The sequence below is a fragment of the Cynocephalus volans genome, chromosome 11 (assembly GCF_027409185.1).
Source record: "Cynocephalus volans isolate mCynVol1 chromosome 11, mCynVol1.pri, whole genome shotgun sequence".
Classification (NCBI taxonomy): Eukaryota; Metazoa; Chordata; class Mammalia; order Dermoptera; family Cynocephalidae; genus Cynocephalus; species Cynocephalus volans.
This window is the reverse complement of record NC_084470.1, coordinates 114,670,838-114,683,661: the sequence shown is the minus strand read 5'-3', so window position 1 is coordinate 114,683,661 and position 12,824 is coordinate 114,670,838. Positions and strand designations below refer to the sequence as shown.

Sequence of the window (12,824 nt, the reverse complement as noted above, 5' to 3'; positions counted from 1 at the left end):
GCCACATGGGGGTTACATAGATTTAAAATAACTAAGATTAAATAAATTAAAAATTCAGTGTCTCAGTGGCACTAGCCACATTCCAAGTGCTCAGTGTGGCTAAGGGCTACTGTACTGAATGGTGTAATGCATATTTCTATCATCGCAGGAAGTTTTCGTGGTTTTGTTTGTTTTCATCATTGCAGTAAGTTTTATCAGACAGCCCTGTTCTAGAAGAACAGAGGGCTTCCTGTTGACAACACCCAGCTCTGACTAGTCTTCTGGTGAATGTTCAATTGTCGGTCTACCAACACCAAGAAATAGAATCCCACTGTATTTTGAGCCCCAGGCCTTGAGGTTGAATGCGAAGAAGATACAAAAAAAGAAGAAATAACAATCCTTGTTATTCAGGTATCTGTCAATCTATCTTTTATAAACAGATGAAAGATAGACGCCATAGAGAAAGAGTTGGGTGGCTAATTTTATTTGTTAACTTGATTGGGCCACAGGGTGCCCAAATATTTGATTAAACATTATTTGTGGGTGTGTCTGTGAGAGTGTTTCCGGATGGGATTAACATTTATTTATTTATTTATTTATTTATTTATTTATTTTATTTTGTCGATATACATTGTGGCTGATTATTGCTCCCCATCCCCAAAACCTCCCTCCCTTCTCCCTCCCCCCCTCCCCCCAACAATGTCCTTTCTGTTTGCTTGTCGTATCAACTTCAAGTAATGGTGGTTGTTATATCTTCTTCCCCCTCCGGTTTTGTGTGTGTGTGTGTGTGTGTGTGTGTGTGTATGTGTGTGTGTGAATTTATATATTAATTTTTAGCTCCCACCAATAAGTGAGAACATGTGGTATTTCTCTTTCTGTGCCTGACTTGTTTCACTTAATATAATTCTCTCGAGGTCCATCCATTTGAATCAGCACACTGCATAGGGCATGCAAAGAGCAAATTGCCCTCGCCCACGTGGGTGGGCCTCATCCAATCTGTTGCAGGTCTGAAGAGAATAAAAGACGAAGAAAAAACTCTCTGTCTCTCTCTGCCTGTCTTCAACATTGGTCTTCTCTTGCCTTTGGACCCGACTGGCATTTACACCATCAACTCTCCTGGGTCTAGACTTCTCAGCCTCCATAATCACGTGAGGCAACTCCACATGTTACATTCCTTTACACACGCACATACACATATGCATCCTGTTGATTCTGTTTCTCTGGAGAACCCTGAATAATACTGAGGATGTGAGGGTCTGGGGTAGTGAACTCTCATTGTGAAAACATGATCAGATAAATTGGGGAGACTAGAGTCACATGAAATTAGGTGCCAAGGAGGTATTAAGTCTTTTTTTAGATTTTGACAAAAGAACAGGAAATGAATTCATGGAAAGAGAGGGAGGGAGAGTAACCTAAGCGGGGGGGGGGGGACAGTTTATTAAAAACTCAAAAAGGTGTTTGTATTTGAAATGCCAGCCACTTTTTCCAAAGGAAAACAGATTCTGTGCTGAACTGTGGAAAGGACAGGGTGATGGAGGAAGACTAAATGGATGGACAAGTGGAGGACTACTAAAAAAAAGAAACCCAGTGTGGAAACATCAATTGTGCATCGACTTATCGCTGAGGCTAACTCAGCCACTGAGATAAACACTGGGAATATAAATAGTAATGGGATCTTGAGCCTGGACTCAAGGAGTACGTCATCTAAGCAGCCATAACCACCTACCATGCTTCCAAGATAAAAGACAGGTGATAAAAATAGGAATTATAAAATATGTTCTTGCTCAATATATATGTAAACCAAACATCATATTTGCAAAATACAAGACAAATATTTTAATAAAAGGTGCACATCAAAAAATTACTATGGACCTAGATGCCTGAATTGAGGATGGAAGGTCAGGTGAGGTGAACACCTGAGGGTCCTGGAGTAAGCTGTGATGGGGCAGGGCCGACATTCAAGTGCTTCATGCTGTGAGTATGTTTGCTGTCTTGATTTACTTTTAACCAAAAGTAATAAGCCATAGGCTACATAGCACAGTAGGGTTACTCTTTTTTCATTTTAGATTTTCAAAATTTATTTAAAATGTATTAATATCATAAGCTACGGCTAGAAGGTCACAAAGCACTGCTTATAACATTAAGTTCAAGGTTAATGTTAGATCCTTCATGAAAGAACACGGAAATGGGTTATGGGCTTCAGACTGTGCTAAGGAGAACCCTGTGGTTTTCATGGGTGATGATTCGGTTTTCAGACTTTGAGGAAGACTGCTCAGATTTGAAAATGAAGACTAAAACCTTTATGATAACACCTTTTATGGTTTTCCTGTGTGTTACATAGCCATGGCTTTCGTTGAAATACCACTTTCTATTAGAATTCACTGGCATTTCTTTCCTGCTGATTGCTGGGTACTTCTACTAAATAAAATATTTATTTTTAAACATGCATACGCATATTTAAATTCCTTCAGATGTGTTATCTGGTTATGTGCTTTGTACGAGTTTTTATTGAAACACACTAAAATGTATTCTGTTATGGTGTTTTTTGTTTGTTTGTTTTAATATAATTGCTTTAGTTGTATGTACTGGGTGGAATTTAGCCATATTAATCATTTTTTCCAGTAAACGTTTTGTGTTTTATTGCCTGCCATGAACGTGGATGCCAGCATATTTCTTTTTAGCTACTTTTTTCAGGGTTAGCAGAATATTGTTGCATAGTCAGAACTGTTGATTTTTTAAAGATTCTAATGCATTATATACCATATTTAAAAGATAAAATGTATGCCCATAGCTTAAAATCACCTAAAATGTGTAAAGAAAATTGCTTAATTAATTTTCCAAGTCATTTTCCTGTAGAGTTGGAATGTGTCTTAAGTCCTTAGCTGCTATATACAGTACCTATCACAGATTTAAAATACCAGTACTACTCAGTATTGGCAAGGGCATTTCATACACTGAAAATATCAGCAGGAATATAAATTGGTACACTATGTTTACAGGGCAATTAAGAGTTAATAAGCAGTATGCATAGTGAATCGTAAAGATGAGAAAAACCTTTAACCTGACAATTTTTCTTATGAGAATGTATCCTGGGTATGATAACTGATAGTTGCAAAAAATTTTTGAAATATGATTATTGATAATAGGAGACTAATTAAATAAATATGGCATATCCACATAATGGAATTCTATGCAGCCATTAAAAAGGGTTCTTAGCGGGCCGAGCCCGTGGCACACTTGGTAGAGTGCTGCGCTGGCAGCGCAGCGACGCTCCCGCCGCGGGTTCGGATCCTATATAGGACTGACCGGTGTACTCACTGGCTGAGTGCCGGTCACGAAAAAACGACAAAAAAAAAAAAAAAAAAAAAAAAAGGGTTCTTAGAAATGATTCAGTCCCAATACAACCATATCTCTGGAAAAACAGCATTTGTTTTAAATATTATATATATGTGTGTATATATACATATATATATATGCATAGAAAAAACTTAGAAAAATGGATGTTATAGTTTCTGTTGAAGAGGCATTTTCTTTTTTCTTGCCTGAATTTTCTAATTTTTATATAATAAACATGTATTTCTTTTATAGGAACCTGCAGGGGTGATTCTGATGACTACTGTCCCTCTCAAACCTAGTCTGCCTAGCTCAACCAGCCCCTACCTACCATACAAACAAGGATCTTGCTCACCAAACTGTCCCGGACGCAGGGGGTCTCCACCAGCCTCCGGACTCCATTCTCCACAGTGACTCCCAGCCAGTTGAGTGCTGCCCAGCACCAGAGGTAGTCATAGCCGCCATGCCAGTAGCTCACAAATGTAAACGTCATCGCAGTGGAAAACAGTGTCCCCAGCAGGCCATGCTGGGACCCACCCACTGGAATGTACACATACCTGGAAAAAGAAGAGGCTGTTAGGAGCCATGCAGAAGGCAGCCCCGCAAGACTACCTGCTCCTGGGCTTGATTCTCTGTCACATGCTCCTCTTCGTGGTATGCGGCTCCTTTCCTCCTTCCAGGAGGCCACAGACCCATCCTTGAATTCACTGTCACACCAGGATTTGGCAAAAACCCGAGCCTCAGATCTGCAGGGCTTTAGGTTAAATGAACACACAGACTAAAGAGCTCTCATTATGAGAGCAAAATAGCACTTACGAGAGGCAGGTTGAGAAGTAATAAATTTAGAGTTTCTAAAGGGATGTGCCTAACCCTGGAAACTCAATCACGGAATGGCAATTAAGCTCCTGGCAACATGAGGACACCAACCTTCAAGACATGTAGGTATTTTACAGCGCAGACTATTAAGTTTATGGTAAACCCAATATTTAAGCAATATTGCTAAAATCAGTTCCCTAAACAGCAGGAGCTGGGTACAGCAGTGGGGTGCCAGGGCCCATTCCCCCAGCTTTCCAGGCAAGGTGCCCAAAAGCAGAAGTGAATTTGCAAGTAAAGAGAAGAGCTCTGTGCTCACAGGGCAGCCAAATTACCACCCAAAATGCACAGCCCTTCCCTAGGTATGCTGTCCATTGCTGAGATAGCTGAGTACCTGGAGGCAGGACTACATTCAATCAGTATTTTCCTGCTTGAGTTAGATAAAACTCACACCTAGAGTTGTTTGGATCTGGAGAGTCAGGAGCATACTTTCTTGCAGCAGCCTTTTTATTAAAAGCCTATAGGCCTTTGTTTACTGCTGGCCAGTGCTTCTTTGTCCAAACTTCTTCCAGGAAGGAAGAGGAAATCATCATGTCTCATCATTTCCTGAATACACTACGTGCTCCAAGCTGAACACTAGACATTTTACATGCATCACTTTGACTCTTTGAAGAACCATAGGTTTACACCTGCTACCGCAGCATTTCAGCCAGTTTATCATTTGTCCTGTTTATATATTACTTTAATTTTTGGAAATTTTAAAACTTTTTTTTAATTGAAACATAATGGGTTACACATATTTGTGGGGTACAGAGTTGAGTATTGGTATTTGTGTTCAATATGTGATGATCAAATCAGGATAATTAACATACTCATCATTTCAAAACATAATCTTTTTTTGTCCATTAACCAGTTTCTCCCTAACTCCCCTTCCCTTTCTTCCCTCTAGTAACCACAGTTCTGTTCTCTCCTGAAAGTTCAACGTATTATTGTGATTACCCTCCCTCCCTCCCTCTCACCTATGAGTGAGCATATGCAGTATTTCTTCTTCTGTGCCTGGCTTATTTTGCTTAACACAATTTTCTCCAAGCTCATCCATGTTGCTGTGAATGGCAGAATTTCATTTTTTTTTTTTATGGCTCAGTAATATTCTATTGTGTAAATATACTACATTTTCCTTATACAGTCATCTATTGATGGACATCTACATTGGTTCCATATCTTGGCTATGGTAATAGAGCTGTGATAAACATGGGAGTGCAGGTCTCCCTTTGACATGATGATTTCCATTCCTTTGGGTATATACCCAGTACTGCAATTGCTGGATCATATGGTAGCTCTGTCTGCAGTTATTCTAGAAAACTCCATACTGTTTTCCATAATGGCTGTACTAATTTACAGTCCCACCAACAGCGTAGGAGTGTTCCCCTTTCTCCGCATCCTTGCCAGCATTTGTTATTCTCTGTCATTTTGATAATGGCCAGTCTAACTGGGGTGAGATGATATCTCAGTGTGGTTTTGACTTGAACTTCCATGGTGATTAGTGATGTTGAGCATTTTTTCACGTACCTGTTGGCCATTTGTATGTCATCTTCTGAGAAATGTCTATTCAGTTCCTTAGCCCATTTTTTAATTGGGTTTTTTGTTTGTTTGTTTGTTTGTTTTTTACTGTTAAGTTGTTTGAGTTCCTTGTCTATTCTGGATATTAATCCTTTGTCGAATGCATAGTTTGAAATATTTTCTCCCATTCTGTAGGTTGTCTTTTTGCTCTATTAATTGCTTCCTTTACTCTGTAGAAGCTTTTTAGTTTGATATAATCCCATTTGTTTATTTTCATCCCCCACCCTTGGTATCTGATCACCCTGGCTTGCCTTAAGCAAGAATCCTGGAAGATCTGTTTAATCAGAATTTCCCCAATAACCCGATGTTTCCTCTTAATGATTTTCCATCCAATGACCCCCACCCTGATCCTTGGCCATATCTCTCTTTTCCATACTATATTCAGAATTGAGCCTGGTTTTATGCTGAGGTTTCTTTTCTTCTAGTGCAACAGTCCTGAATAAAATTTGTTTTGAGTGATTTAACTATTGTTCAGCTCTGGTTTTTCTTGAATATCCTTCTCTCGCAAATGTGTTCTACTTTACATGATAAATTATATGGTCACTTTAGATAACCCTATTTTATGGGTGAGAAAACTGAGGCTGAGAAGTTAACTTGCCCAAGTTACACAGTTGGAAAGGGGAAGGACCAAGAAACAAATCTGCATCTGTGGCACCAAAGTTAGTGTTTTCCACTACACCACTGGGTTAGTTAGCCTCCATCTTTCACTCCAGTTGGAAATAATTAAGCCAGAAGGCATTTGAGAATGTAGCCATTTCAGAAATTAGTAAAGACATTACTTTTGCTTGTGCCAAAACAAAACTATCTTGGCAATTAAATTAGCAAACATGTATCATCACGCACTCACTACAGATTAAAGAATCCTCCATCTGCTTGTGAGCAATATTTAGGCCTTTGGGCATTTCTGTCATTATGGGAAACACAAAGGTATAAGACATTGCTCCTGCCATAAGGACAGGTGTACCTGGTTGTGAAACAGTAGCAAACAGGTCCCATTATTAAGCTACATGATATGTTATGATGTAGACCAGGAGACTTTAAGAGTGTGGGGGAGATTGGGTGAGTGAAGGTAAGTGGGGTTTGGGAAGCTTAATGCAAAGGTCCCCATCTTGCTGAGGCCCAGAGGATGAGTTTTGCTAGATGAAGGGGACAAGGCTGGGTGCTGTGCTAAGGACACAAGAGAGCCAGAAAATCCCGACACACTTGTGCACAGTGGTCTTATTTGGTGTTCTGCTGCCTCCTAGAGGCTGCTTGGTGATGGGTGTAGAATACTCAGAAGAGAAAAAATGGGCCACAATTCTCTGCTACCTCCCACCTGTATGCAGGTAACCACTGCCCCCACCATTAGGCTGCCCTTTGCTTTATATGATCAGTGTTGTGTGTAACAAGGTTGCATGCAAAAAAAAAAAAAAGAGTGATCAAACCAATTTCAAAAGTAGGAGGAATGACTGATATTTAAAGGAACTGCAGATAACTATTTTATAAAACAAGTTGTCTAATACCTTCTTCACCAAACATGTTTCATGGTGAAATTTCTATTATATCTCACTATATAAATGTGAGTTGCCCTGTATGTCAGAAAACCTGGTATAGAATAAAATCCTCTCATTCTCCATACCAATGGTCCTTGATACTGGAATCAGCTCCAAAAAGGACATGTTTTCAAGCCTGTGATGAGGAAGCATCTAGCCCCATAATTACAAGCACAGCTATTTTAGGCATCTCCTGGAACCATGGCTCTGTTACTTTGCCTTTGAAATGAGAGCTGACAAAAATCTCTGAGAATTCCTTTTATTTCAGAAATTCATATATGGCCGGTCTCCAAGGACATGAGGCTGCTTGTTTTAATCTAGAAGAGGGTATGATTTCCAGACTGGAAGGTAAAATCCCTTATTCACTCCTAATCTCTAGAAGGTGGTAGGTAGGATAAGAAGGGGGGTAAAGAGGTTATTTTCTTTTACAAATTCTACCAGTCTTTCTGTCAGTTCCATGACTAATAAAAACAGAACCATGCCTCTTTTTTAGAGGAGCAGTAGTATGACCCCACTTACCAAGATCTGCTGCACAGTAAAATTGATTTCCCAAAGGAAGAAAGCAATCAGTACCACCTTCTCCGCAAAGCGAAAATAAAAATGTTTCTTCTTGCCAGTGACTATGTGCGTTTGAGTCTGCACGAGGCCTGCCCCTGCCTGGCCAGCTTTGTGAAGTCGCTGCTTACAGAGAACGCTGTTTGAGGAGGTTGGCAGCCACCTTCTTAATTTAAAAACATGTCAGAGAATCAATGCAATATAGCAAACCCCCATCTTGGGAGAAGGAACCTACATAAAATGCAGATGGCATTGATAATGTCTGCCTTTAACTGAGTGTCCACATGCCAGGTGTTTTATGTGTGCTATTTCTAATCATTAAAACAACCCTGGAAGAAAATAATGACTAGGCCTGTTTTCCACAGGAGAGGTGGAATCTGAACTTAGAATGTTCTGGTTTCAGAACTCCAGGGCCTGTGTTCTATTATGCATTTCTTGGTGATATGTTCCTCTTATTTAACCAAATCTTCAAAGCAGTCTCCACAGAAACATCCACTGACATTTTATTAACTAAAGAAATGTCCTTTCTAGGAATGGAATCTTACTCAAGAGAATAATGCTCATTATTTACAGAGGAGTTTGGTTCAATGAACTCTGTTAGCAGCCATTCAGTGCCAGATGGCCAGAGGTATAACTTCCATTTTTGGATAGACTAAATAGTTGCTCTGTCCCAAAAGCAGAGATGACACCTGCTATCTGATGTCTGATTATGTCAGAGGTGGGGCATAAGAAGTTGGTTGTTAGGGGTGGCTGGGGTGGCTGCTGAGTAGGTGTATGTGAAGGGAGAAGAAAATCTCCCTTATACCCACCGTGAACAACCAACAATATGCCTTACAGTGGGGGACAGAGGGTGGTGGGAATCCACACGGTGAACACAATTTTAAAAGCACAACACTCCCTTTTCCCACGGACCTACACAATAGCTCCCTGGCTTGCCGCATTCCTTCTGAACCCCTCGTGACAGACTAATCCCAGACCCCATCAAGGCAAGAGGATGAGGCACCTAAGACACTGGCAGAGTTGGCTCTGCCTGCCCCATGGGTTAAGTTGAGCTAGGCTTTCAGTCCCCAGGCTTCAAGCACCTACTGCTTGCCAGGGCCAGGGCAGGTGCTGACGTTCTACTGCAGCCTGCCTTATCTTTCCACCCTGATTTCCCTCACTCCCCACTTAGCTCTCCTGACAATCCTAAGATCCTGAACAAAGGGAGACCTCATACCTCCATGCTTTGGTCATACCATTTTCATATCTAGAAGACACTCGCCTGTCCTCTCTGATTTTCCAACTCCTGCTCAGTCTATAAAATCCAGTGGATTTTCCACCTCCTCCAGGAAGTCTCTCTTAAATTCTCCAACTTACTCTTTAAACCAGAAAACCTACTGTGTGTACCACTGATTAAACATTTACTTGCCAAAAGATGCCTTTTCTGTTATGGTTGTCATTTCAACTAAATTGTAAGACTCTTTCAGGCAGTACTAGATATGAGATGTGTGTGTCTGTGTGTGTATGTTGTAGCTGCTAGTTCACAATATTAATATACCTAATAACATAATTTTCATTTACTACTCATAGCCTCCAGTAGCTTTTAAACCTGTGAGAAATTGTCACTGTTGTCATAAACTCATTATGAGCAATTAGGAACCAAGGGATCATTATAAGGTCTTGAACCAGTTCCTGGGAGAGACTTCCGAAGACACCCATTCCCAAAGAATGCAGATACTCGATGGATCCTGAGGTCTCTCCACACTTTGTAATCCTACTTCCCCTATTCAAGTCAAAAGCACGTGTCCTCAAACTTCTAGACCTACGCCAACCCCAAGAGATCTAGCACCAAAAATGAAAGTACTAGCCCTTTAAAGACTACAGCCTTCAGAAGCTAGGAAGGGCAAAATATCTGCCTGTGTCACACGGGTGGTGAGGTGACCTCGCCTTGGCTTTTCCTGGGCTCTGCAAGGAGCTTCTACTCAGATATCTCCACTGAGCTGGCTGTGCTCTCCTAAACCCAGCTCTCACGGGCGGCGGCTCCCCTGACCCAACCTTGGCTCTGGCTTTGGCATTGGGCCACATTTTAGAGCTCTTTCTCACAGCCAGTGATGACCCACTAGTTAAATCTCCATCCTCCAGGTAGAAGATAGTACACAAAGGCCTGATGTTTAGTTTTCACAAAGGAAGCTGCAGATCCACTTATAAAAAGTCTTCAAAGGAAGATGCACAAAGAGAATAATATAATTTACTTTTAATATCTTTCTGTCCAGTACAGACCATAATGGGATTTTAATAAGTAAAAATCAGCAGTTGGTTAATGGGCAACTGTAGACTTTATCATCTCCAGAAGGCTAAGAGGGGTTTACTTTTAAAGCACAGGGAATGATTTGAGCTGGGCTAATTCTCAGCTCTTTTACCAAAAGATGCTGGATGCAAGTTTCCTACCTAACTCTGAAAAATTACTTATTAAAAATTCTATGTCCTATTTGGCAAAAGAACATTGTTAGAACTTATAAAACAGAAATTAAACTCAAGCTATATTTAGTCTACATTTAAACTTCTAGGTTCATGTAACTAGATACCAAAATTAAAAAAAAAAAAAAATCTTTCACTCCACAAAACTGGTAGCTTGGAGGACTGAAGTACTGTGCTGATGAACCCTAGGCTGTAGCTTCCATCCTAGAGAAAGATTCAACTCCACACCCATAATCCAAAACCTAAACTCTAGCTCCCCAAAAGCTCTATCTTTCTCACTGCAGGAGAGTCCACTTTTGGTCATTCATACTTTAATGAATGACTTAGCCCAGTTGTCTTCACCACTAGAACAAAGCCCAAGCAGCCACAGCAGCAAGCACAGGACAAGAAGGAGGCAACACTTGAGAGCTGGAAGATGTGGACTTGGTCCTGCTCTGCCACTTACCAATTTCTGTAACCCTGAGCTTAGCAATTAAGCCTGCTCGGCTAAAGTGTATACGCTGAGTACATAAGGGGAGTACTAAAACCTTCTTTGAGTATGACGTGCTATGAAGATCAGATGAGATAATACATGTATAAGAACTCTGGAGATTTTACGTAATTTTTAATTGTGGCAAGAATGCTTAGCAATGAGATCCACCCTCTCAAAAAATTTTTAAGTGCACCATACAGTATTGTAAACTATGAAGACAATGTTGTACAGCAGATCTCTAGCCACTATTTATCTCACCTAAGTAAAATTTCATACCCATTTGTATTAGTCCATTTCTGTTGCTTATAACAGAATACCTGAAACTGGGTAATTTATAAAGAAATGAAATTTATTTCTTACAGTCTCAGAGGCTGGGGACTCCATGGTCCAGGAGCTGCATCTGGTGAGGGCCTTCTTTGGGGTGAGAACTCTACAGGGCCCCATGAAGATGCAGGGTCTCCCGTGGCGAGAAAAATGGGCTGAGCAAGAGTGAAAGCCGACCTTCTCATTTGCTCTCCCTGTAAAGCCATCAGAACCATGCCCATTACTCCAGGAGTGGATCAATCCACTCACGAGGGCACAGTCCTCACAATCTAATTACTGCTTAAAGGCACTACCTTTCAAATACCATAATTGGATTTTCCACCCTCTTAACACTGTTACACTGAGGGTCAAGTTTCCAGTACAGGAACTTTTGGGAGACACATTTAAGCCATAGAGCCATTCATTAATAACACCCCTTTCCCCTACTCCTTATCCCCTGGAAACCACCATTCTATTCTTTGTTTCTATGAGTTTGACTATTTTAGGTCCCTCATATAAGTGGAATTATACAATACATGCCATTCTGTATCTGGCTTATTTCACTTAACGTAATATTCTCCAGGTTCATCCATGTTGCAACTGGCAGGATTTCCTTCATTTTTGAAGGCTGAATAATATGGTATTGTATGTAGATACCATATTTTTCTTTATCCATTCATCCATCAATGGACATTCAGATTGTTTCCATAGCTATCGTGAATAATGGCTGATATGAACATGAAAGTGCAGATATCTCTTTGAGATTCTGATTTCAATTCATTTGGACATATATGAAGAAGTAGGATTGCTGGATCACATAGTAGTTCTTTTTGAATTTTTTGAGAAATCTCCATACTGTTTTCCATACCAGCTGTACCAACAGTGTACAAGGGTTCCAATTTCTCCACATCCTCACCAATGTTTATCTTTAAAAAAAAACAGCCATCCTAGCACACATGAGATGATACATCATTATGGTTTTGATTTGCATTTCTGATTATTAGTGATATTGAGCATCTTTTTACACGCAGGTTGAGTATCCCTTCTCCGAAATGCTTGGGACCACAGGTACTTTGAATTTCAATTTTTTTTTTTTTTTTGATTTTTGAATATTTGCAAATACTTTTAACTGGTTGAGCATTCCTAATCTGAAAATCTGAAATCCAAAATGCTCCAATGAGTGTTCCCTTTGAGCATCACGTCAGTGCTCAAAAAGTTTCAGATTTTGAGTATTTTAGATTACTAAAGGGAATATTATGAAATCCTGTCACATGATGAAAAGAACATATAGACCTGATTATTAGTTCTTGGGATCCTGTATTAGAGAGAGAGCACTCTTCCAAGTTAAAAGTGAATTTAATCATTGGGTTACTCTTATGAATAGTAAATAAAATGTATTAACCCTAGAGGTGGTAAAAAATAAAAATAAGATCAAGGAAAAAAAAAAAAGAAGGAAAGAAAATAATCCCATTTATGATAGCATTGAAAAGAATAAAATACTTAGGAATAAACTTAAACAAGGAGGTAAAATATTTGTACACCAAAATCTACAAAACACTGACAAAAGAAATGAAAGAAAACACATATAAATGGAAAGATATCTCATGTCCATGGATAGGACTTTGGAGATTTTAACAGTGCATATAAACGAGAGGGTGGATATTTACTAATAATGAGCCAGCAGCAGCACACTGACATTCAAGAAAAACCATGTTTAGTGTTTTTACCACAAAAACAAAAAAGCGGCACAAGGAAACTTT

At 39.8% G+C, this 12,824-nt stretch overlaps 1 protein-coding gene across 9 annotated transcripts in view; it reads right to left on the bottom strand.

The window, feature by feature from the left end:
* Window positions 1-12,824, bottom strand: part of HHAT (hedgehog acyltransferase) — a 321,836-nt gene that overhangs the window by 87,432 nt on the left and 221,580 nt on the right. For all 9 annotated transcript variants that reach the window (XM_063114373.1, XM_063114372.1, XM_063114371.1 and 6 more), the window contains one exon: window positions 3,668-3,869. In XM_063114373.1, coding sequence (XP_062970443.1) covers window positions 3,668-3,869 — 202 coding nt within the window. The remainder of the gene's footprint in view (window positions 1-3,667; window positions 3,870-12,824) is intronic.